Source organism: Bos taurus, chromosome 29, assembly GCF_002263795.3.
Source record: "Bos taurus isolate L1 Dominette 01449 registration number 42190680 breed Hereford chromosome 29, ARS-UCD2.0, whole genome shotgun sequence".
Classification (NCBI taxonomy): Eukaryota; Metazoa; Chordata; class Mammalia; order Artiodactyla; family Bovidae; genus Bos; species Bos taurus.
The window spans coordinates 49,982,549-50,008,489 of NC_037356.1; the positions used below are offsets into that span (position 1 = coordinate 49,982,549).

Sequence of the window (25,941 nt, forward strand, 5' to 3'; positions counted from 1 at the left end):
TCTCAGCAACCACCATCAGGGAACTTTGAAAAAACAAGGATTATTACAGGCCCTGAAGCACACAGTATGTCCGTGTTAGTCGCTCAGTCGTGTCCGACTTCTTGCGACCCCTTGGACTGCAGACTGCCAGTCTCCTCTGTCCGTGGGGTTCTCTAGGCAAGAATACTGGAGTGGGTCACCATTCCACCTGGGGTCATACAAAGCGGTCACAAGGAGAGAGGAAGAGTTCAGGCCTGCGGTTGCGCTCTTGTTGAGGTCAAGTGTGGGTGCCCAGGGTTTTGCAGTTTCACTCTTTGTTGGTGAATTAAGATATGAGCGGGAATTAAGGGAAGGGGACAGTTATCTAGGTCACCAGGGCTTTCCACACGGGGACCCTCAGGGGTAGGATGGCCTGACTCTTCAGCTGTGCAGCTGGTGTGCGTGCCTGCTCAGTCGCTTCAGTCATGTCTGACTCTGCAACCCCATGGACTGTAGCCCACCAGGCTCCTTTGTCCATGGCTTTCTCCAGGCAAGAATGCTGGAGTGAGTTGCCATGCCTTTCTCCAGGGGATCTTCCTGACCCAGGGATTGAACCTGCAACGTGTTTATTTCAGATGGATACCTTTGAAACGGACGCCTCAACAATCAGTGCTTAGTGTCTGGCACTACCTTTACAATCAAAAAGGCTATCAGGCACAGGGGTGGATGAACAGTTGGGTGGGTAGCTACATGAGTGGGTAGGTGAGTGGACGGGAGGGAGAGATGATGGATAGGTGGGGGATTAAGGAGAGGATGGGTCACACGGATGGATGGTGGGTGGGTAAATGGGAGGAAGGCAGGGAAGGAGGGAGAGAAGGAAGGTGGGTATGTAGGAACCATCTGTCACACACTTGTGTGCGTGCTAAGTCACTTCAGTTCAGTCCGACTCTGTTCAACCCTAAGGGCTGCAGCCCTCCAGGCTCCTCTGTCCGTGGGGATTCTCTGAGCAAGAAAGCTGGAGTGAATTGCCGTGCCCTCCTCCACGGTATCCTCCTGACCCAGGGATCGAATCCACGTCTCTTAAGTCTGTCTGCATTGGCAGGTGGGTTCTTTCACACCACCTGTGCGTCCATCCATCCTCCGGCTGGACAATAGGCATCCTGTCCTTGGTTAAGGAAGGTGCTCAGTGACAGCTCAATGACAACCACAGACTACCCATCTTGGAGTTGGACGCCACTGTAGAGACCCAGTCAACCCTCTCCAAGGTCCCAGGAGGGGACCCAGCTTCCCCAACAGCCCAGAGGGTCAGGGTCAGCCTCAATGGCCCCTCGGGCCCCTTGCAGCTCAGACCCTGCTTCTGTGAGTGGGTCTGTCTAGGTGTTTCTGAGGCTCAGAGTGTGGCAAGAGCCAAGAGGGCCGGTTCTCAGGAAGGCTGCAGGTGGTTGGTCGGCCTCTGAACGCCAGGCTGCATGTGGAGAGGCTGGGACGCGCGCAGGGAGAGGGCAGAGGCGGGGCTGTGCCCACTAGGGCCATGTGGGAGCCGAGCGCCTCTGGTCAGGGAGTGGGAGGGAGACACAGCCCTCTGTGGCTCTGGAAGACAGCTTGGGGCTTCATCTCTTCTGCAGAAAAGTGCTCCGTCCTGAGAAGGGGAGAAGCCACAGTACCTCCGAGGGCCGGAAGAGTGGACAAGGGAAGTTGGCGTGCTACTCTTCCAGAAAGAGGGGGCTGGGTCCTGGGCACACAATTTGGGGGGCGGGGGGAGCTGAGCTGACTCTAGTAGGGCTTCTCATGGGTGCTAGGCAGCGGGGGCTTATTAGGCCGAGACCCCAGAGAAACCTCCGTCTTTTACCCTTTTTGGCAGGGGCGGGGTTTCTAGACTAGAAAGGCAGTTCCGGGCCTGCTTCTGGCCCTGGGGTTGGGGAGTCTCCAGACACAGGGTCCTTCTGAAGGAGGGGCCAGACCCTGAGGATGCGGCGTGGCTTTAGGAAAGGAGAACTGGCCGGGAGCAAAATGAGGCGGGTGGCGCCCTCGGGGACCGAGGACAGGACCAAAGCTAGTCTTGGGCAGAAGGGAGGGAAGAGGCTGCGACAGGGGCCGTTCCCAGAGCCAGGAGGGGAGGCGGGGGACGAAGGAGGAGGACAAACGAACTCCCGCTCCGCCCCCACCCCAAACGCACAAAGGCTGCGGGGCGGGGTGACGCCAGGGCCAGGCTTGGCCAGCTCTAGGCAGGTCCCTGGGGGAGCTCCCTCCAGCCTTTCAAAACCGAGCCAGGCTTCTAACCCCCCAGGCCAGTGGAACGGCAGGGAAGGGGCTGGGGAGAACCGGGGCAGACCTGGTTCTCTCCATCTCTGAGCAAACACCACTTGGGAGACCAGGGCAGCCAAGGGCAATTCGGGAACAGGGAGAGCTGTCCCTTGCCCCATCTCCCCCTTGAATTAAGTGGAGCACCCCGCCTCCTGGCAGCACAAATGCTCCTAGGGCTCCCCCCACACGGACACCTGGAGACTGCCCAGATCCCCCAGAGCAGATCCACCCAGGAGAGGAGCGTTGGCACTGCGGGCATCGGGCCGGCGGAAGCCAGCCTCAGCCTGACACAATTGGTGGACGTAGCTATAAAAAGCCAAGGAGAGTTTGAAATAGAAGTGGGGGAAGGGAGGAGGGGCTGGGAGGGGGCTGGAGTCCCAGAGGGAGGCAGGCAGGAGAGAGGCCCTGGGTGCTGACACCAGGGTAGGAAACAAAGCCCCCTCCTGGAGCGCCCCAGCCCCCCGCACCTGTCCAGTGGGAGTTCACATCTGGAAACATTTGGGGAAGCAGTGAAGTCCAGCCAGCCTGGTGCCTGGAGTGGGGGGATGGTATGCGGGACAGGATGGCAACCAGGGCCGTCCACACCTCCCGCCTGGCTCTGGGCTGGTGGCTCCCAGGGGGCCTGAGAGCAGAGCAGCCCCTCACCCCAAGGCCTCCAGTCTCTGCCTCTTCCCCGGTCAAGCCCCTGGCCCTGGAGCCCCACCCCTCCACCAGGCCCCCCACTCCACAGGGACCCATATCAGGGGAAACCAGGCCTGGCAGGAAGGAGGCTCGGCTCACAGCACCTTTACCTGCTTCCTCTACCAGAGCCTCAGTGGCACCGCCCACCTGCCCAGGATACTGGGCTGATGGGGATCCCACGTATCTCGGGCTGTGGACATCAAGGCCAAAATTGGGCAACCAGAGGCCTGCAGCACTGACCCACTGTGGGCCCAGAGGGAGAAGAGAGATCCTCAGAGCTCCTTCCCTGAGTCCCCACACCCTGCTCCCGGCTGATCTCAGCCCTGGTTCCACAGAGACATCACTGTGTCTGAGGTTCCTGCACCTAGGACCCAGCCTCTGCCCCTGGCCCCTGCTGGTGGTCAGCTGTGGGGAGCTGGGCGCCAGGTGCTAGAGCACATCTAGAACAAGGGGGTGGTGGGGAGCAGCTGATGAGGCCCTTCCCCTTGAGTCCGCCCTAACAGGAAAAGCCGGAGGGACTGGATTTGGGGCCTTAGAACGGGGTGAGGGTACATCTGGGGGGCCTCAGCTCTCCCTGCCCGCGGCTGGTGCCCTGGCCCTCCCCGGGGCCCAGCAGGGGAAGGGTGTGGCTGCACCCCCAGTGGGGGGAATGGGCGCGGCCGCCCCCATGGGCGAGGGTAGGGCTGGCCGGCTGGGCGGTGACGTCAGCCCAGTGTAGGGGTTCCCAGGGAGTCGGCCTCAGGACACGTCGCCGTCACACTCCAGTCCCTGGGGTCCCCTTTCTGGGAGCGCAGATCCCGCCCTACCGCCCCGCACAGCCAGGGCCCGGAGGCTAGGCGCGGTGGGTGCGCCGCCCGCGGGCGCTGAGCTAGCGCAGGGACGGACCCGGCCCGCCGCGGCGCCCTTGATCCTCCAAGCGCCTCTGTCCCTTTGTTCCCCGCGCCTCCGCGCGCCCTCGCGGGCCACGGGCCGGGAGCGTAGCGGGGCGCAGTGAGGACCTGCTCCGCGCCAAGCCCGAGGGCACGGTGGCCCCGCCCCAGGCCCCAGGTGCGCAAACACCTGCCGGGCGAGTACTAGACTCGGGCGCCGCTCCTTGTGCTCCTGGCCGGCCTTCAGCTCCCACCCAACTCTTCCCGATCCAGGCGAGCAGCCCGGCAGCGCCACCTGCTGCCCGCGCCCTGGACGGGGCTGCCGGTCCGCGCGGGCCGGACCCCCGAGGGCCCTCCAGGTTGGGAGGAAGTGTGGCCTGGGAGTCCGGGTCTTCAGCGGTCTCCAGCCTTCCGGCACCCTCCCGCATCCTCCTCCGAGACCCTCCCCTTGGCCCATCTGCAGCTCCGACTGCCCACAGCATCCCCCTGTTGCGGGCCTCTGGCCCACTGCCACACCCCAGGGCTAAGGGTCACATCTGCTGTCAACGGCCACAGCTGTGTCTCCAGCCAGATTTCATCCTCGGCCTTCAGACCCAGAAAGGACAAGCTGCCAGGTGCCACCTACAGTCTAGCTGGCACCTTGGCTCCCTTCCTTTCCCCTTGCCCGCCCCCTCACCCCTCCTTCCGTCCCTCACTCCAGTGCCCTCCAGTAAGCAGCACTGACTGTGACTCCCAGCCCCTGCACCTATCATCTGGATGGGGTCACCACGTCCAGGCCTCCTCCGTGGGCCCCCACACCTTCCCACCTCCACTGAGCTGCCTGCAAGCACCCTCCTCTGCCAGCCACTGCTTCTCTCTTCCTGGAAGGTGCCCCTGCTCTGGTGCCACTGGTGCCAATGTGCTCCCTGTTCATCCATGGCTCAGGTGCAGTCGTGTGCTGTCCATTCAGTGGTGTCCAGCTCTGTGCGACCCCATGGACTGTATGCCGGCCAGCCTCCTCCATCCAAGGAATTCTCCAGGCAGGAATACTGGAGTGGGTTGCTCTTCCCTTCTTCACCTAGGTGCAGGGCCTCACTCAAATCCCTCCTTTGCTGAGCAGCCATTCACACTCATCCTCCTTCGTCAGGGGTCTGCCTCTGCCCCCACTGCCCAGCAAGGGCCTGGTGCTGAGAGTCCTGATCTCTGCCTTCACGTTCGCATGACATTCTCCTGTGTGCCTGAGTGTGTCCAAACATCCCTTGTTTATAAAGACACTAGTCACACTGGATTAGGGCCCACACTCGTAACCTTATCTCAACTAATTTCATTTGCAAAGACCCCATCTGCCAGTATTAGGGGTGCAGCTCCACCAGCTCCCTGCAGGGCCATACCAGCTCTGCTGCCCCCCACCATAGCCCGTGCAGAGTCTGATTATCGCGGGAAGCCTCACCGTGCCATCACAGGGAAGATGTCCCCCAGATAGACTGCAGAGCCCAGGACTGAGGGACGTTCTAGATCTAAAATAACATACATGCATGCCGAAGGGATACATCCCATTAAAATTTAGGAACTTGCCACACCTAGCTGACTGCACCTTTGGGGGAGTTCAGTTATCTGGAAGTACCAAGACGTCCCCTCCAATGTGAGGGACACGTTTTTACACCTGAGCACCTCAACACTAGAAGAGCACACACGTTTTGCTGGGAATATCAATCAGGCAATTGTCTAAACTGGAAAGCACAGCAACATAAGATGTTTTCAAGTAAAAGAAATCCAGGGAATTCTCTGCTGGTCCAGTGGTTAGGATTCCATGCTTTCATTGCCAAGGGCCTGGGTTCAATTCCTGGAGGGGAACTAAACTCCTGCAAACCACACAGTGTGGGAAAAAAAAAAGTCCAGAAGTAAGAAGTGCAAGACTGCTGTGGAGGTTTCGAAGTTTCAGCAGTAAACTCAAATCCTTTCCATCTTTCTGCTCTGCCATCATTAGCATGCCTCGTGGTCCAAGACGGCTGCAGAAGTTCTAGCCATTGTCTTCCTATTATTGGCAGGAACCAGGAGACTGGGCCAGGGGTGGGTGGGATGAAGGATAGAAAGGATACCCTGCAAGCCACCTAACAACTTCCACGTACATCTCATTGGCCACTCTGTCTACATGGGAAGCTGGGGTAAAGGAGTAGAAGGAGGAAAATGAAGGAACAGGAAAAAGGGAAGGAGAAGAGAAGGATATGACACTGGGCAGGCAACATCATCTCTGACCAGAGTTCGCTGAGTGTGCTGAGCTCACTGTGTGCCTGCTCAGTCGTGTCCGACTGTTTGTGACCTCATGAACTGTACCCCACTAGGCTCCTCTGGCCATGGGATTTTCCAGGCAAGAATGCTGGAGTGGGTTGCCATTTCCTCCTCCGTGGGATCTTCCTGACCCAGGGATCGAACCCGAAGCCCAGACCGCCTCAGGGACATCTGGGGGTGTGAGGGGACATCCGGGGGTGTGTGAGGGGACATCCGGGGGTGTGTGAGGGGACATCCAGGATGTGAGGGGACATCTGGGGTGTGAGGGGACATCCAGGGGTGTGTGAGGGGACATCCAGCATGTGAGGGGACATCTTGGGTGTGAGGGGACATCCGGGGGTGTGTGAGGGGACATCCGGGATGTGAGGGGACATCCGGGGTGTGAGGGGACATCCGGGGTGTGAGGGGACATCCGGGGGTGTGAGGGGACATCCGGGGGTGTGTGAGGGGACATCCGGGGTGTGAGGGGACATCTGGGGTGTGTGAGAGGACATCTGGGGTGTGTGAGGGGACATCCGGGTGTGAGGGGACATCCGAGGTGTGCGGGGACATCCGGGTGTGAGGGGACATCCGGGGTATGAGGGGACATCCGGGTGTGAGGGGACATTCGAGGTGTGCGGGGACATCCGGGGTATGAGGGTACATCCGGGTGTGCGGGGACATCCGGGTGTGAGGGGACATCCGGGGGTGTGTGAAGGTACACCTGGGGCTGTGAGGGGACATTCGGGGTGTGACGGGACATCTGGGTGTGAGGGGACATCCGGGTGTGCGGGGACTTCCGGGTGTGAGGGGACAGCCGGTGGAAATGGACAGCCGGTGTGAGGGGACATCCGGGGGTATGAGGGGACAGCCGGTGTTAGGGGACAGCCGGTGTGAGAGGACATTCCGGGTATGAGGGGACAGCCGGTGTGAGGGGACATCCGGGGGTGTCAGGGGACAGCAGGTTTGAGGGGACATCCGGTTGTGAGGGGACATCCGGGGGTGTGTGAGGGGACACCCAGGATGTGAGGGGACATCCGGGGGTGTGAGGGGACATCCGGGGGTGTCAGGGGACAGCAGGTGTGAGGGGGACAGCCGGTGTGAGGGGACATCCGGGGGTGTCAGGGGACAGCAGGTGTGAGGGGACAGCCGGTGTGAGGGGACATCCGGGGTGTGTGAGGGGACAGCAAATGTGAGGAAACAGCCAGTGTGAGGGGACATCCGGGGGTGTGTGAGGGGACATCCAGGATGTGAGGGGACATCCGGGGGTGTGAGGGGACATCCGGGGGTGTCAGGGGACAGCAGGTGTGAGGGGACAGCCGGTGTGAGGGGACATCCGGGGGTGTCAGGGGACAGCAGGTGTGAGGGGACAGCCGGTGTGAGGGGACATCCGGGGTGTGTGAGGGGACAGCAAATGTGAGGAAACAGCCAGTGTGAGGGGACATCCGGGGGTGTCAGGGGACAGTAGGTGTGAGGGGACATCCGGGGTGTGAGGGGACAGCCGGTGTGAGGATATCCGGGGTGTGTGAGGGGACAGCTGGGGGTGTGAGGGGACATCCGGGGTGTGAGGGGACAGCCGGTGTGAGGATATCCGGGGTGTGTGAGGGGACAGCTGGGGGTGTGAGGGGACATCCGGGGTGTGAGGGGACATCCGTGGTGTGAAGGGACAGCCGGTGTGAGGAGACAGCCGGTGTGAGGCTATCCGGGGTGTGTGAGGGGACAGCTGGGGGTGTGAGGGGACATCCGGGGTGTGAGGGGACAGCCTGTGTGAGGATATCCGGGGTGTGTGAGGGGACAGCCGGGGGTGTGACGGGACATACGGGGTGGGAGAGGACATCCCAGGGCGTAAGGGAAAATTCCTGCGCCTGCTCCTGAGGACCCGGCGGGCGGGGACGCAGTAGCAGCCGAGACTACGTTTCCCAGCAGGCGGCGCGCCATGCGTCACTTCCTGCGGCGCCCGCGGCGCGCGTGTGGGAGTGAGTAAGAGAGTGTTTACTTCCGGCCGCCGCCGCCGCGGGCTGAGGGCCGAGCAAGTCGGGCGGCGGGCGCGGCGGGCCCCGCGCAGCCATGGACTGGCTCATGGGGTGAGTCCGGCGACGGGGCGGGCGGGCCGGGCCGCGGGGCGCGCCGCGGGCGGCACCGGTGAAGGACATCCTACCGGGCGGGCGAGGGGCGACCCCGGGTCGGGCCCGGGGCCGGGGCTCCCTGGAGCGGGGTCGGGGCCGGGCCGGGAGCGGGCCCGCTTCCGGCCTGCAGTCGAGCGCTCGCGCCGAACGCCGCGTCCCGGGAGCCGGACCGGGGCCGGCGGCCACACCTCGCCGCTGGTTGTCGGGCGGCGGGGGAGGTCGGACCGGGGCTGCTCGCCGGTCGGCGCGGGGAACTTGCTTCTGCAAGAAATAACATTGATGCCGGCAGAGGACAGTTCTTTTAAAAGGAGGGAAAAGGAGCAAAACAAGCCAACTCTGCCAGCGTCCGCCGGGCGAGGTCGGCGGGCAGGGTGCGCTCGGCGCTTCCGCGGGCGGCCGCCGCAGGGCGGGGTAGGAAGGAAGCATCAGCACCGGGCCCGGGCCGGGCTCTCCCTCCCTCGGCGTGTGTTGGGCTTGCTGGAGGTTAGATCAACGTGCGGAACGTCACGTCGTCCTGCACAAGTTATTCTACCTGTTTCGGCCCTTTTTTCTTCTTTTCTTTCTTTCTTTTTTTTTTTTTTTTTAACTTCTTGAGGATGAAGAAGGGCAGGCACTTCTCACCCAGTTGGGCGGTCCTTCGCCAGCCTGGCTCTAACGTGCACAGCGCTCCTCTGGAGTCAGGGTAGTTACTCTAGGGCCTTGGGGTGGGAGTGAGGGAGCGCTTGCCGTGTTGTTGGCCGGGGTGGGTGGAAGGCTTGTCTGGACACCGAAGTCCTGGAAGGGAGGCGAAAGGTCCCATGTACGTTTCATGTCAGTGTCTTATCAAGCTGTTGCTGGCGTAGACGGAGTGGAGGGTGCTGGCAGGATAGTCAGCATCAGATGAATGAGACCCTTCCCTGCTGGCAGGTCGGCTGCAGTCTAGTGAAGGGGGAGACCAGACAGCGTGAGGGAGGAATCAGAAGGCCAAAGACAGGTGCTGAGTGTGTCGGGGAGGACCTGGAGCTAGAGCGCAGGGGCCGGGACAGCACGGCGCTGTGGGGCAAGGCAGCTCACCTCGTTCCTTGCAGAGGCAGGACTCCAATCCCAGCCTTGCTGCTCAAGAGCTTTGTGACTCTAGGTGGTCACTTCTTCTCCAGACCTGCTTTTAAAAAGTCATCTGTAAAGTGGGAGCCGTGGTCCTTGTCACTTGGCACTGTGGAAGGGTACGCTGAGGTAACAGCAAAACGTGAAGCACAGTGCCCGGCCTTGGTGGGTGTAAGAGGAGGTGTTCGTAGGAGGCCTTCGTAGCTCACGGGCACCAAGCCTGGAGGGCAGGCAGCTGTGTTCATTCTGAATGGTGGGTGCTTGCTTCTGCCTTTATCAGGAGAGATGGTGTCTGAGCCCCCTGGCCTCCTGCTCGTTGGTTTCAGAGGAGCAGACTGCTGATTGGCTGAGTTGAATTCGCAGGCCTCCGCATCAGAGGGACCAGCCTGATGAGCGGGGTTGCCGAGGAGGCAGCTGATCATATTCTGTCTGTGTGATCATTCTGTGCTCGTGTCTGTAGGAAGCAGGTACTCTCTCTCTGGAAACTGACCAGCAGTCTGTTTTTCCTAACTGCCTAAGGTCTGTGCTTTATGGACTTTATTGTTATCATTGTGAACAACCAGAAATTTACTACAGCTCTTCTTGAGGCTCTTGTCAAGACTGAGCACCCGGTGGTCGTCTGGGCAAGGTCAGCAGAGCACTGATTTCCTTGTGCTTGCTGGCCGGTGCCTGTGTTGGAGGAAGACAGTTTTAAAAGGGATTGGCTTGGAGTTGCTGCCTCTGTGGTCTCTGCGGAGGGAAGGAGCCCTCACTGCTGCCTGGCTATAAAGTGGGCAGTTCTAAAGTGACTTGAGCTCTCAAGAGAGAGGTTAGGATGGAGTTTGCTTTTCTGTGTGTGTGTGTCTTTTTAAACTTGCTGAACTGCATGTCAGATTTGGTGAATCATGAATTCTTTCACGTCTCCTTAACTATGAACCCCCTGCTCCTTAAAAAGAAGGCGGAATGATCTCAGTCGTCAGGTTCTGATCTTGAGAACATGTTTCCAGGGTGAGTGTTCTGGGACACCAGAGCTGGGAGGGCCGGGGTGTCCCCTTGTCCATCCCACGAGTTTATCGAGCATCTGCTGTGACGTAGGAGGCTGCCAAGGCCCAGACTTCACAGCCATGGGGGATGTGAGTGGTGCAGACCCCGGTGTCTCCCACCCTGGCCCACCTGCTGCTCCACCCAGTGCCTCTCTGAGGAGGGCTGGCCAGAGGCAGGTGAGGGGCCTGGCTCCTGCCGACGCCCTTTACGTGCTCAGTGCTGGGACTGCCATTGGCCAGGTTGCAGCCTGGAAGAATCGAGGAAGTGTGTGTGTGTTTTACTATTTCTTGATATTTTTGTTAATTCACACCATTCGCTGTCAACCAGGTTGTTTGGAATAGAGTTTTCATGTTTTTCATGTTTTTTGTTCTTTTCAAAAGAAGGATTTTCTTTGCCTTCATTCATCTTGAGTGACAAAGTGTGGCCGCATGTGGAGTGGCGAATGGGGCGCCCTCCTCCTCTTGTGCTCGCCGTCCTGACCACAGCAGCGGCCGACAGACGGCTCTGTGAGCTCGCGTCCTCCCCGCCACTGTAGGGTCTTGCTGAGTGACGCTGGCAGCCTTATCTTCAGCTCTCCCTGCCGTGGCTGAGGAAAGCGAGGCCTGCAGGAAACCTGCTTGGGGAGCTGGAAGTGAAGCCAGCATGTTACGACTTGCTGCTGGGCTTTGCTGGGCTCACTTGCAGGAGAGCTTTGTGCCAGGCAGCTCACATCCGCCGTCTTCCTGTGCGTTTCCTCTGCTTGGCGTTGAGCCGGCCATTGAAGTCGGTGCGTGGTAGCTTTGTCCCTCGCCTTTTACAAAAGTAATTTTTAGCTTGAAAGGGGCCATGACTTCTTGTGTGGTCACGTCTCTGGTCCTTGGCTCTGTCCTTTCTGGACAGCGGCTGACAGGCTGGTACCCTCCTCGCCCAGAGTGGAAGCTGCGTGAGCTGGGCCAGCGAGGGACCCACCCGACAGAGTGTGGTGGTTGGGGCGCCTTCACTGGCAGTGGCAGGCATTTGGGAGCGGTCGATAGCAGCGCGGTTTATGTTTTACCCGACAGAGCCACTCCAGAAGCTTCCCAGCAGCATCTGGGAATGCAGGAGAGGAAATGCACTCCCTTCGCTTCTGCCTGGTGGGGCCCACAGGGTGAAGTTTGCAGGGACCTGCCCACCAGGGCGGGGCCGTGCACCCCGCCAGCCCCTGACTGGGGCGGCTCCCAGCCTTGATGTTGGTGCCTCCTGTTCTTCCCTGGAGGCAGGGGAGGCAGGAGAGGTGCAGGGTAGGGCTTCCTGGCTCTCCTGCTGAAGAGAGCGGCTCCTGGGCTGGTCACTTACTCCAGAGGGCGATGGGCTTGGCGCTTTGGGGCTGTGCCTAGGGTTTGCCGTGCAGACGGGGCCTCTCGGGCCCAGTGGCTCTGCCCGCAGGCCTCCTGTGCTCGAGTGAAGGGGACCCAAGCCTGTGGTTGCCACCCCTGTGGGTGTCTGAACTTGGTGTTGATGACTATCCCTTGGCAGTTTGCCTCTGGGGAGGATGTCGCGGTGGCTGGCTGTCAAATCCAATCATGAGAACACCCAGGCTGAACTTTAACAGCTTCATGGAGGTGTGATTTACATACCATAAAGTTTACTTGCATTTGGTGTGCAATTAAGTAATTTTTAGTAAAATTACAGAGTAGCGTGACCATCACCACAGTTTGAGAACACTGTGTTCACCCCGAAAGAAGCCTGGTGCTCGGTGGCTCCCTGTTCCCACCCCAGCCCCGGGCGATGACTGCTGTAGGGTCCACGTCTGCACATCTGCCTGCTGGGCGGCTTTTGCAGAGGGGACGGAGGCACAGCACGTGCTCGTCGGTGAGCTGCTCGCGCAGCCCTGCCGTGGACGTCCTCCGTGCTGTTGCTGGTCTCGGCTGTCCCTCTGTTGCCGAGTGGTAATCCGTGGTGTGGAGACTCGCGTGTATCGCCTCTTCATGGACACCTGGCTCTTCCTGCTTTCCGCTGGTCCTGAGAGACGTTGCTGTGACCCAGCCTCTTTCAGCCAGCCCTGTGCCGGACGCTTCCCACCGGGAGACCTCCAGGCCCTGCTGTGTTCACCGTCTGGCATGGGCCAGGCCCTGAGCCCAGGATGAGATGGAGAAGAGAGTCTGTACTGTGTCAGGCTGGCTCTGGGGGCGCCGAGGGCCAGGCAGGTGGCTTGGGAGGGTGCATAGGAGCTTTCCAAGTAGGAGAGAGGGAAGGTCATGTCCCTGGGAGGAGGAATGGCCCGTGCAAAGGCACCGGGGCAGGAGCAGCAGTCGGGCGTGCGGCGGGTGGGCCTGGGCGGGTGTACCAATCCCTTCAAGGGGAGCCTCGGTCATGTGGAGTGTGCTCTCTCTTTTTGAAAAATTATTTACTTTTGACTGCACTGGGTCTCTGTTGCTGCACATGGGCTTTCTCTCATTGCACGCGGGGGCTTAGTTGCCCTGCGGCCTGTGGGATCTTACCTGACCAGGGATTGAACCCATGTTCCCTGCATTGGCAGGCGGAGTCTCAACCGCTGGACCACCAGGGAGGTCCATGCGGGGCCCTCTTGGAATGAGCCCCGTGTGTCTGCACACTTGGTGGTGACACGTCATTTCTCACTTATCCTCCTGCTTGGAGGGTCTGCAGGGAACCCTTGCACTAAGCGTCCCCAGGGCTGTGCCGCTGGTGAGAGACTGGCGGACGGGAACCCAGCAGAGCCACAGGGAGCCCGGTGGGTGATGAGCAGGGCCCGCCTTCCACCTGGCAGATGCTCCTGGGGCAGCCGCAGCACCCCGTCCCAGCTGTTGGCCTTGCTTCTCACCCCTGCCCCGGTGTCACTGCCCTCTGGGCTCACTGAGGCCTCATCTCAGGATGCTGGAAAGCTGGGCTCACTGAGCCTCGTCTCAGGACGCTGGAAAGCGGGGCTCACCGAGGCCTCCTCTCAGGACGCTGGAAAGCTGGGCTCACCGAGCCTCGTCTCGGGACGCTGGAAAGTGGGGCTCACTGAGCCTCGTCTCAGGACGCTGGAAAGCGGGGCTCACTGAGGCCTCCTCTCAGGATGCTGGAAAGCGGGGCTCATCGAGCCGTCTCAGGACGCTGGAAAGCTGGGCTCACCGAGCCTCGTCTCAGGACGCTGGAAAGCGGGGCTCACTGAGCCTCGTCTCAGGATGCTGGAAAGCTGGGCGGCACCAGGGCGCTGGCTGCCGGACTCGTCCAGTGCTCATGCTGGCCTGGGAGGCGCCTGCTCTGGCGGGTGCTGGCAGCCACCTCTGCGGATGCCTCTGTTGACGATCCGCCTGCACCAGCCTTTCCACGCTGCCCTTGCTGTGTCCTGGAAACTTGCTGTACCCAGGCCCACCTGGTTTTGTTGGGGAGGGGTTTGCGGGGTCCGAGAGGGCGGCCAGGCCTGGGCGCAGTGCGCTCGGCGGGGCGCCCTCTGCACCTGTGTGGAGCGCGTCGGCCCCGCGCCCGATGGTGACTTCTGCACGCATCCCCACGTCTGTTCCCAGCTGACTTGGCTGGAGGGCCTGCGCTTCTTTGTCTTCCTCCAGTTTGTTTTTCTTTCTGCCCAGCATTTCTCCCGGCCCGGGGCACCCCAGGCCGTATGCAGGGCTCTGCCCTGGAGTGGAGCCTGGGGATGGGGCTAGAAACAGCTGGAACCGGAGGGTAGACTGTGGACACTCAGATGAGGAGGGGCCGGGCTGTGCGGCTCTCCCTGCCTGGAGCCACATGCCTGGGGCCGCGGCCACGTTCTCTTGGTTTTCTTCTCTGAAGAAGTCTCCTTGCTGGTCGGAAGCGTGGCTGTGCGTGCTCGCCTGCAGTGGCTGAGCCTGATGTCCCCCTGCTGCTGCTGGCGGGCTCCCCCAGAGGGTGGGTGCAATGCTGGGAAGTGGGGCGGGGTCCGATGAGGGGTTACACAAGAGCTGTTTAGTGGGGACTCTGAGGGGTCTTTGAGAAGTTGCTGTTTGAGCTAAGAGCTGGGGGATATGAATGGGGCTCAGGGCCCGGATGGTTGGGGGTTTGAATCCCCACTGCAGCGTCACAAGATGTCCTGTCTCACTTTCGAGAGCCTGTTTCATCCTCTGTGAAAGGGGCGGAGGATGCACAGTAACCTTCCCAGCGGGTGGTGGGAGGGTGCTCTGCGTCCACGTGGAGAAGGCCCCAGGTGCCCTCGGCGGTGCCTGTGTGCAGAGTGCGGGGGAGGGCTCTGCACACCAGGCCCCCAGCCCCCTGCCAGTGTCACCGCTTCCCGCCCTGCCGTGCTGCTGTGGCAAGCAGCCACCCTGGTCCTGGGCACGCGGCCCCTTCTGCAGCAGGCCTGGCTCTCGGGGTGACTCAGGAGGGAGCGAGGGTCCAGGGGCTCTGTGTTCTGCAGGTGCCTCATCCCAGCCCCTGCCGACCGCGCCCTCCATCTGTGACCCTCCGCTCGCTGCCCCTACCAGCACCCAGTGCCGCTCTGACGCTGTCCGCTCTCCTGCCCCCCAGGTGCTGCGGGAGCTGCCCGGCTGCTCCTTGGGCCTCCTCTCCCCCCGGGTGGCAGTGCTGGGTATGGAAGGTGAAGTTCTGCGGCGGCGTGTCCTCAGGTCCGCGCCTTCCGCACTGAGAGCCCTCCTGGGTCGCCCCAGGGGCGCGTGCTGGGGCTGCGGGGCAGCCTGCAGGACTTTCTGCTGGCTCTGTCCTCACAGCAGCCACTCGGGTCCCAGGCTTAGCTCCCCCGTCTGTGTGGTCCAGCTCGTGGTCATGACTGGCCCCGGTGGTCCGTCCCCCAAGTTCCTGGGGGCGTCTCAGAGGGAGGGCAGAGGAAGTGGTTATCACCTGTCCCGACTGTCTGTTAGTGAAAGTGAAAGTATTAGTTGCTCAGTTGTGTCCAGCTCTTCGCAACCCCATGGTCTGCCCATCGAATTCCGCGGGCAAGGTTCGGGAGTGGATAACCATTCCCTTCTCCCAGGAATCTTCCTGAAGGAAATAGCAGCCCACTCCAGTGTTCATGCCTGGAGGATCTCATGGACAGAGGAGCCTGTCAGGCTACCATCCATGGGGTTGCAAAGGGTCAGACATGACTGAAGCAACTTAGCACGGCCATTCCCTTCTCCCAGGGATCTTCCTGACTCAGGGATCGAAGCCGGGTCTCCTGCACTGCAGCAGATTCTTTACCGCTGAGCCACCAGGGAAGCCCTCAAGATACTGTAACGGGTTGCCATTTCCTACTCCAGGGGATCTTCCCCATCCAGGGATCCCACCCGTGCACTGCAGGTGGGTTACCACCGAGCCACCTGGGAAGCCGTTTAGTGAGGTGCTTCCAAAACAAACAGGCCTCTGGGCAGTGGCAGTTTTCATTCCGGGGCGGGGGGTGCCTCTCCCTTCCTGCCAGCCTGTGGGTTGACGGGTGCAACCCCAGCGCAGAGCCTCTTCCTGTAGGGGCGCCTCTGCTGGACGTCTCCCAGCTGGGGCTGCAGGGGAGGGTCCTCCCCGCTTCTCCAGCTGAGTGTGGCCTTGTCTGTCCCCACTTCTGGGCTGACTCGGTGGTGTCACCCGGAGGTCTTCCATGTGGCCATGGAACGGACCCCCTCTGGGAGGAAGGTGTCTGAAGGCGTGGGGCACACACCCCTCCCAGCCCCCGCTGCCTTGGTTGGTGGGTGTGCACGCTGGGCTCGGCAGCCATGCCTCGGAGTGGAAGAAAAATGTGGAAACCGGAGAGGGGCTTCCGAGTTGCCGGCCTGCTCCTTCTGGACGGGGCTTGCCGGGTCTCCAGAGCCCTGATCCACGCCAGCTCCAAGACCTTCATGCTTTTTGTGGCTTGGGTGAGCTCACCTCGTCAGGCCCTAACAGCTACCAGGGGCTGGGAGTGGAGGGCGGGGAGCTGGGTGGGGGACCTGGTCTGTGGCGTTTACTGTTCTTCAGTCGCTAAGTCGTGTCTGACTTTTGGTGACCCTGTGACTCCAGTACACCAGGCTTTCATCTCCTTGACTGTCTTCCCGAGTTTGCTTAAACTCATGTCCTTTGAGTCAGTCAACCATCTCATCCTCTGTGTCCCCCCTCTCTTCCTGCCCTCAGTCTTTCCAGCATCAGAATCTTTTCCATTGAGTTGGCTCTTCACATCAGGTGGCCAAAGGACTGAAGCTTCAGCTTCAGCATCAGTCCTTCCAGTAAACATTGAGGGTGGACTTCCTTTAGGATTGACTGCTTTAATCTTGCTGTCCAGGGGACTCTCGAGAGTCTTCTCCAACACCACAGTTGAAAGCATCAGTCCTTCAGCACTCAGCCTTCCCTGTGGTCCAGCTCTCACATCCGTACACGGCTCGTGGAGAAGCCACAGCTTTGACTGCACGGTCAGCACCGTGGTGTCCCTGCTCTTCAGCACTGTCTAGGTTTGTCTGCTGGAGAAGGCGATGGCACCCCACTCCAGTACTCCTGCCTGGAAAATCCCATGGACGGAGGAGCCTGGTAGGCTGCAATCCGTGGGGTCGCTAGGAGTCGGACACGACTGAGCGACTTCGCTTTCACTTTTCACTTTCATGCACTGGAGGAGGAAATGGCAACCCACTCCAGTGTTCTTGCCTGGAGAGTCCTAGGGACGGCAGAGCCTGGTGGCTGCCGTCTATGGGGTCGCACAGAGTCGGACACAACTGAAGCGACTTAGCATAGCACAGGTTTGTCCGCACAGCATGACCCTCGTGGAATCCTTCGTTCCCGCTCCCACCCGTAGAAATGGGAGGGAGCCGGTTTCCTTGCTGTGCTGGGTGGAGGCTGTGGTTTCACACAGCCCAGAGGCCCTGGTACAGGGGCAGCCCAGGAGGACTGGAGAGCTTGGCATCCTTCTTGGTCCTCACGTGCCAGGTGCTGGTTAGGACCAGACGGCTCTCTTGGGGGCATTGTCAGCCCTCTGGAAACCGAGCCTCTGAGTCTCTCAGAGAGGGACTTGAGCTGCTGAGTTTCAGCTTCTTTCCTGTGGGGCTAGCACTGACTTGCGCCCGTTTTTGGCTCCGCAGGGCCTGGGCCCCGGGTCAGGTGAGGGATCCTCGCGTTGGCCTTGCCGCAGCCCTGGGAGCAGGCTGCCTGCCGGCGGGGCTCAGCCCAGAGCCATCTCACCGTCCAGCTGGGCAGGGCCTGGAGCTGCACCCCGCTGGGGTGCCGCTGGCTCCCGGTGGGCAGGAGTGCCACTTGGCGCAGGTGGGGAAGGTGCGGGTTGGCCTGCATCGGCCGTGGAGGCGGCAGCGAGACCGTTCCCTGGCTGGGCTGGGCGCGTGGGCCTCTGTGGTCACTCGCGGGCCTGCTCTTCACAGAGCCGTCTGGCTGCTTATGACTGAGGTGAGTCCTTGCTATTATGTTGGACAAAAAATTCCTTCAGTTTTTCAATGCTATAAAGAAAACGCAGGTTTTAATTTTCACCCAGAACTTTACTGAAGCGTTTTGTTCCACCGCCTCTTGCCGTCTTTCAGGTAGTGGAGCAAGATGACCTCCCAATTTCATCTTTGTAAACCTTCTGTATCTTTTTGATACAGAACTGTTGCACCTGCCTTTTCACAGTCTGCCAGGGAATTGAATGTTTTCCATTTGCAGAATTTTTAACGACCAAGTAAAGGGAAATCTGAAGCTGCAGTGTCTGATGGATACAGAAATGAATCGGAACTTCCCAGCCGAGCTATAACAGGTTTTACCTGGTCATCACAGAAACGCGCGGTCCTTCTGGCCAGCCCAGTATTGTAAGGGGATCTGATCCCAAGTGTTAGGATGAACAGGACTTATTCTTAAAGAGACAGGGAGGAGCAGAGACAGGAACTGGGAGGTGCTAGCTCCCAGCTAAGAGTGCTGTGTCCCTGGCCCGCCCAACTCTGTGTCTCCCTTGGGCTCAGGCTTTGCTGCCGGGGAGAGGGGGTGCGGCCATGCGGGAGCCCGAGCAGGGACCCCGAGGCGCAGCTGCGTGTGCGTGTGTCCAGGCCGAGGGAGCCAGGGGCCGAGTGTGCATCTGCGGGCTGCAGCCCCAGCAGGGCCTCGGGATGGACCAGAGCTCGTGCCCCTGCCCTCTCCTTCCTGGCTGTGTGTGCACATGCGCACGTGTACACACACACACACTCTCTCTCTCTCTCTCTCTCTCTCTCTCTCTGTCTCTGTGTTGGGACTGTGCGTGCCATTTAGTTGATTCTGTCGGGAAAGGAATTCCGTTGTCACTGCCCTCACAGTGTGGCTCCCAGTCCAGGCCGCATGTGGTCCCTGGGGCCGTGGGGAAGACGGCTGGGGCAGGGCACACGGAGAGCCTGGGGCAGTGTGGTCCTCCAGGTGAGCTTGCGCAGTGCCCGGCCCCTCCTGGGTGTTGGGAGCAAAGGCGGGAGGCGGGGCTGAGCTGTCCCGAGGGAGAGACTGTGGACACCTCGGCCCGCTTCCTGGTCCTCTGTCCTTTGGTCTCTTAGCTTTTGAAGGTGGTGAGAGCAAAGAAGGACTCCACAGAAGAAAGCGCAGGCCATGGCTGCCCCGGGCTGCCCTTCCTCTCCCTCCTCTCGGTTGCTGCCCGGGCGCGGGATGACTCCCTGGGAGGACCATGTCCTCTCAGAGGACCTTCTTGCTGGGGGTGTGGGGCGGTTGGCGTCGTGAACGTCCTCCCTTGTCCGGCCGGCAGCGTGGTGTCCGGCGGCACGCAGGGCCAGGGCTGCCCATCTTCCTGAGCATCCCCGGCACGGGGTGTGCGCTGGCGGGGCGCGGCTTTTTCCCAGGACAGGGCTCTGTCCCTCCCCCTGGAGGAGGCGTGCCTCTGGTGGCCGGGGGAGCGTGTGGCCTCCCTTGCGGATGCTCTTCTCTCCCAGAGCATAGGAGCCTCACTCCCGCAGCCCAGCAGCAGGCGGGCACCAGAGCAGCTGGCCTCGGGGCGTTGGCCCCATGGGCTCCGGTCCCGGGAGAGGTGCCAGGAGTGGGGCTCGCTCCCACCCCCCGCCCTTGCCGCCCCGTCCGCAGGTCAGGTCAGCTCGGGGTCACTCACGGCTGCTCCCTGGGCCCTGGCGCCTGATGGGGAGGCTCCAGCCCCAGCCCTGCAGACTGGTTCTGGCTGGGAGGAGTTTTCTGCTCGGCGCCTGCTGTGTGGCAGGTGTTCTCGTGGCTGCGGTCATGTTCACTAGCTTCATGGACGTGGACGTGCTCACGCCCACCAAGCGCTGAGAGTGCCGGGGCACGCGGCGGAGGTCCTGTGGGTCCTGCCTGTCATCACAGGCTGTCCCCGCCCTCCCTGCCCGGCCTGCTCCCGCCTCCTGGAAGCAGGACGTCGGCTGGGTCCGTGTGGCCCCGTGCAGTGGCCCGGGTCTGGGGATGCTGTCTGCAGAGTGCCCCCACATGGCTCTGTGCTGTTGTGACGGAGACCCAGGCGCTTCTCCGGACGTGGGCCTGCAGCAGGGGTTGAAAATGCTTTGTGATGAAACCCTTGTTTTCAAGTACATTCTCTTGTTCCTGCTGGAAGGCCTCCTACCTTTTTGGCTGAAGAAGTGCTGGGCTCAGCTGAGTTCTGTTGAGAGCTCTGGCGTTTATAATCCATACAAAAATAAATGTGTCCTCTTGTTGTGACCTTGCTGGCTTTCGTGCACTTCCTTCCAGGCCCACCACTGTAGCTGGGCTTAATGTACGATTGTCAGCCCCACCAGGCAGGAAGGCCCCTGAGCCCTAGCTTGTGCGCGGCCGTGGAGATGTTGGGGTGCTGTGGATCATTCCTTCTCGTGTGTTGCCTCCTCACTGGATGTGTGGGTGTAGGTGGGAGCATTGGTGGTTTGCGGGCCCTGAGTCTGAACTGTCGCCAGGAAGACAGCGGGCCCCGGCTCACAGCACACGGCACTCTCTTGTGAGGTGGCGCCGTGTGAGGGCGCAGCCCGCCGCCCGCTGTGGAGCCCGTGGAGCTCACGCCCGCGCACGCTCCCCCCCGGGCCCTGCCCGGCCATCAGGCTGCGGCCTGCCGGGCCCACGTGACCGTCCACGCGGTTGAGGGCAGGGGCATGCACAGGCCAGCCCAGGGCCCCCCGCAGCCTCCTCGGTTCCTGCTTGGGGGCTGAGGCAGGTCCAGCTGGAGCCCCCGTGGGGTGCAGACATGCTCATGGGACCCGCGTGGACGCTTTCAGGATGGAGCAGCAGGGGCCTGATGGGGTCTGCCATCAGCCTGCTCCTGTGTGCGGGTCTGCCCCACTCCTGTCAGCACAGCCAGGACCCGTGGGCACAGGGCTGACCGGGGCCAGCGTGGCCGGCCCTGCACGTGGTGGTCAGAGGCCCTCTCTCTGCCGCCAGCCGGGTGGCCGCAGCTGCTCTCTTGGGGGTCTCCAGGCCTTAGTCTGGCCCCGCCGCCTCCCCCTGGGGGCTGTGGCTCCTCGTGGGCAGGGGGCCACGTCCTGGCATCTGTTCCTGTTGTGCCCGCAGTGCTGGCTGCGTTGTAGGAGCAGGCTCTGCTGTGAGGGCCATGGTGACGCATCTCCACAGTGCCCTTGCCCCGCGCCTGCCCAGCAGGGAGGGGAGAGCAGGGCTGGGTGCGCAGCTGTGTTTGCCCAGCGTCCGTGGGCCCTATGGTGTCAGCGCACAGCAGGACATTGGGCCTGCGGGCGTCCCCAGCTTTCTGCTGATTGGCTGTAATCAGGGTCACAGGGTCCTCCCGTAGCACAGCAGGTGGGAGAGCAGCGGTGATCACCAGGCCCCTCCCATCCACCGGGAGCTGAGCGACCTGCCGGGAGCAGCTCACAGGTAGCACTGCAGTTTTGCACCTCGTGTATTTTTCTCAGAAGTCTGGGTCACTTGGTTTGTAATGAAAACAATAAAATATCCCCTCAAATGAGGTTTGGAGGGGTCTGGGCTAGAGACTGCACCCTGGCCTTGGTGAGCCTGTGCTGGAGCAGGCGGGTCCTGACTGCTTGCACGGCCCACGGCCCTGCCCGCGGGACCTGACCCAGGAATCACTTGTGGGCGGTGTGACCACACCAGGGTCACGACTTCCCTAGGCTCCCTCTGGGTGGGCCCACGGTTCCCTGGGCTGACCCAGCTCCAGGGCCTCAGGCCCTCCTAGACCCAGGCACCCATGGGTGGGATTGGGGAGCTTATGTCTTTATCTTTGGTTCGCATCTTCCGCAAACCAGCAGAGTACTGACCGTGTCGTACTCCTGCCCAGAAGACCCTCTGGACGCCCTTGTCTGAGGGATGGAGTCCTCATTTCCCTCCATCCCCACCCGCACCCGTGGGTGCCCCTTGCTCTGAGCCTCTGATGCCAAAAGCCCTGCCTGGGCTCCTTGGCTTGGAGAACCTCCCGCCTGCCCGCCCGGCTCCTGTGTGGCTTTCTGGTCACGGCGCTTAGAATATTTGACCTCCAGCTTCAGGGCCCAGACGCAAATGAGGGCAAGGGTTGAGCTTCCCAGCCATCTTCTTAAAGGTGCTTGCCCTATCCGTTAGAGAAACGAAGGGGGCTTGCCTGGCAGTCCAGTGGCTGGACTCGGCTTCCACTGAAGGGGCCAGGCCCTGGTTGAGGAACTGGAGACCCTGCATGCTACTTGGTGTGGCCAGAAAAAAAAATTAAGAAAATGATCCCATTTCCAATAACATTGAAAAGAATAAAATATTTATGATAAACTAAGGAGATGAAAAATTTGTATGTTGAAAACTATAAGACGTCAATTAAATAAATTGAAGGCATAAAAGATATTCTGTGTTCATGGATTAGAAGAATTGATGTGGTTAAAATGTCTACACTCTCTAAAGCAACCTAGAGATTCAGTGTAATCACTATCCAAATTCCAATGGCATTTTTCACAAAAATATAAAAAATGATTGTAGAATTTGTATGGAAACACAGAAGACCCCAAAGCAACTGTGAAAAAGAACAAAGTTGGCGGCATCACATGCAATGATTTGAAACCACATTATAAAGCAGCAGCGATCAGAACAGTGTAGTGCTGGTAAAAACAGCTGTGATCAACTGAACAGAATCGTAGCCCGGGGCGGGGACGGGGGAACAGCCGTGTGTGTGTATGTGTGTGTGGTCAGTTACTTTACAGCAAAGGAGCCAAGAATGTACAACGGGCAGAGGATGGTCTCTCTAACAAATGTTACCGAGAAAACGGCATGCACATGCAAAAGAGTGAAACTGGACCACTGTCTTTTGCCACATACAAAAATGAACTTAAAGTGGATTAAATATTTGAACCTAACACGTGAAACCTTAAAACTTGCAGAAGAAAACATAGGCAGTATGTTGACATTGCTCTTGGTGATGATTGTTTTTTGCATTTGACACCAGAAGGAAAGGCAGCAAAAGCAAAAATCAGTGGGGTGACATTAACTCAGAGCCTGCGCACAACGGAGGCTGCCAGCAGAGGGAGAGAAGGGCAGCAAATAGCCCATCTGACATGGGCTTCAGATCCAAAGCACACCGTGCGCTAAGGTGCACAAGAGACCTAAACAGATGTTTCCCAGAGGAAATACACAGATGGCCAACAGGCACGTGAAGAGATGCTCAGTACCACTAATCATCGGGAAAACGCATGTCAAAACCACACTGAGCTATCACCTCACCCGTCAGAATGGTGGTTGTGAAAAAGACGAGAGGTCTCAAGAGTTGGTGCAGACGTGGAGAAAAGGAAGGCTTTGCGCAGGGTTGGTGGGAATGTCAGCTGGCACAGCCACCATGGGAAACAGTGTGGAGGGTCCTCCGGAAACTGGAAATGGGGCTATTGCCTGGTGCAGCAGCCCGCTTCTAGGGGTATATCTGAAGGAAATCGTATTCTGGAAGAGAGTTCTCTACGTCCGTGTAGACGCCTCTACATCCGCTGCAGCGCTAGTTGCAGTTGCCAAGATACAGAAGTGTCTTCAGTGTCGACTGGTGGGCGAACGGATGGGAAAACGCGGCCTGCACGTGTGGGCACAGAGACCCCTAGGGAGGGGAAAGGCCAGCCGCCTGGGGAGGCGTGGTGCACGCGGCCCCGGCAGAAGGCACATCCAGACCCCGTCAGAGAACAGAGGAACGGGCAGGGAGGATGCGCCCCAGGCCCCTGGGGAGAGCCTGGCCACGCTGCTCGTGGCTGTAGTCGAGGGGCCGTCCACGACACAAGACCGCGTATCTCTGCTGGCCTCCTGTAAGTGGACAGGCACACGTACGGAAATACCCTGAGGGTGGAGGTGAACACCCTTTACCCTTAGCATGCACGTGTGTAGGCTCCAGCCTTCCCAAGATGTGGGCCGAAGCCCTGTTCAGGTGGAGGCGCAGGGCAGTGTGGACGAAACAGGGAGGAGAGGCTGCGGGGGCAGCTAGGCTGCGGCTCCAGGGCCAGAAGCAGAGAGGCTGGGGAACGGGCAACAGGGATGTGGAGGGCACTCAGTCGTGTCCGACTCTCTGAGGCCCCGTGGACTGTCCCTGGAATTCTCCAGGCCAGAATACTGGAGTGGGTAGCCTTTCCCTTCTCCAGGGGGTCTTCCCAACACAGGGATGGAACCCAGGTCTCCTGCATTGTGGGCAGATTCTTTACCAGCTGAGCCACCAGTGAAGCCCAAGAATACCGGAGTGGGTAGCCTATCCCTTTTTCAACAAGATGGGTCGCCATATAGACATCAGCTGCGTGAGCGACTCAGCCTGTTTCTTACTGAAGGATTTTGAAAGCAGCCTCTGTTGATGAAAATCAGTGAGATCCTTCTTTTTGTCTCTGCTGGTTCTGAGTGTTTGGGTTGAAGCTGTTCATAGGAGAGGCCACCCCCGCGCTCCTGTCTGCAGCCCTGCCTCCGCTCTGGGTCACCAGCTGGTGCTGTTAGAGCCCCTTGATCTGATTGTGAGGCCAGGGGGCCAGTGTCCACTGGGGTTTCTGGGCAGGCTTTGCTCCAGCACGCTTCCTGTCCCAGCAGACCTCACATGACCCCCTGGCGACCCTCCCAGTACAGACCTGACGTGTGTCCTGGGGGGGCCCGGCTATCCCCACAGCGCCCCCCTCACAGATTCCCAGAACCTGCTGGACCCAGTGTAGTTCCTCCTTCCATCCCGTTCAGTGTCTCGTTCTTCCCTGCTTCTCCACTGGGTGGCCAGCAATGCCCAGAAAGGCCCCGCCCGCGTCGCCGTCCTGTGCTCCTGCAGCGTCGGGTCCCTCCAGCCGTCCCTCTGGAGGCAGGCAGGGAGGGCTCACGTCTGTGTGTCGGTCTCTGGGTCCGGCCTGGGGAGGTGCCCATTGCAGCCTGCACCCCGCCCCCCTCTGCCATCCCCGGCCTTACGCTGGCATCCCCACACAGCAGCCTGCCCTCGACCAGGGCCTCTGCTGAGACAGGTCTGCCTGGCCCTCTGCCTTGGAGGGGAGCCGAGGCTGCCCCTTTGGTGGGTCCCTACCGCGCCCTGCAGAGCTTCCTGTGAGCTGCAGGGGTCTGAGGTGTGACAGCAGCCCCTCTGTGATGGGAACGGAGCGAGTGCTGGGCTCCAGGGCAGCTCAGGACGTGGCAGCTTGCTGCCTCCCCCGGCTCAGCCGCCCTGGGTGACCAGGGACCTGGGGAGAGGGAAGCACACCCTCGGCTTCCTGAGAGCCAACAGACAGGTGAGCGAGGCCCCGCCGGGCCGCTGCGCGCCGCCTCTCGTTCCGGGTGTTCTCTGGCCCCCAGGGGAGTGTCCTCCTGGGCCGTGGTGGCCAGGCCTGTCCTCCGTGCTCAGAGGAGCTGGCGAGAGGCGGTGCCGGTCTCCCGCAGCGGCCACACGCAGGATGAGAGCGAGATCTGCAAAGCCTGACGTGGCCTCTCTGAGTGCTGGCCTGAGACCCTCCCTTCTGGAGCTCACGGTCTCGCCTCCCAGGTTGGGCTTGGGCACACACTTCTGGGCACCGTGTGTCTTGTTCCCTCCTCACAGGGCGAGGGGGAGAGAGCAGGTGTGAGCCTTTGCCTTTCTAGGCTGTGGACACAGTGACGAAGGCCACAGGCTGGCCTTGGGCGGCCTGGAGCACAGGGGCTCTGGCCGTGACGCCTCTGAAGAGACACTGTCCCGTCAGCCCTTTGGTTTCTCTGCATCAATATACGCAAGTCTGGATAAATGCTTGACTCCTTGCCTCTGCTTACCAGCTCTCAGAATTAAATGTTGATTCTGTAACGCCGTCTCCAAGTAACCAAGGTTTAAGGTATATATTTTACTAAGAACTGACGGATTGAAACAGTCTCGGCCTTGGAGTCTACTGCAGCTCTGATCCTCCTTGATGGTCACTCTGCCCCATCCGTGGCCTCTGGGCGCTGATTCAAGCTGGTTCCAGGCCTTGTGACAGTGACTCTCGGGGCTTCGGAGGGTGACCCTGCTCTCTGCTGTGACAGCGAAGCCCCGGCTGGAGCCCGCCTTTCCTCTGAGGAGCCTGGTTTCTTGTGGTGGGAATGGCTCGTAGAGACCACGTTCCCGGTGCCAGGGGCGCCCACTGCTTTGGGATGGTCGTCGTCTCTGGGACTTCCCAGGGAACAGACAACTCGTGGAAAGACTGAAGGTGCCCTGGAGTCATGCTGGCCCTCCCTATCCCACTGCAGGGCCTGGGGCTTCCACGGGAGACCTGGCCCACTCTGTAGCCGTCCCTCACCACGCTGAGGAGCCAGGGGCTCAGGCGCCTGCTGACCGAGCCCCGTGACTCCCCCTTGTCTGGACAGGGGCCTCTCCTGCCAACAGCGGGGCTGGGGCGGCGGGTGTCCAGGCCCCTCAGTCCTGTCTGAGTTATACGTGACAGTTT

At 60.6% G+C, this 25,941-nt stretch overlaps 1 protein-coding gene across 1 annotated transcript in view; it reads left to right on the plus strand.

Annotated features, from left to right (window-relative positions):
* Nucleotides 1-8,047: 8,047 nt before the first annotated feature.
* Nucleotides 8,048-25,941, plus strand: part of MOB2 (MOB kinase activator 2) — a 52,695-nt gene continuing 34,801 nt past the window's right edge. Inside the window, 1 exon segment of the mRNA NM_001099732.1 lies at nt 8,048-8,143. Within this exon segment, the coding sequence (NP_001093202.1) occupies nt 8,127-8,143 (17 nt within the window). The 5' untranslated portion in view covers nt 8,048-8,126.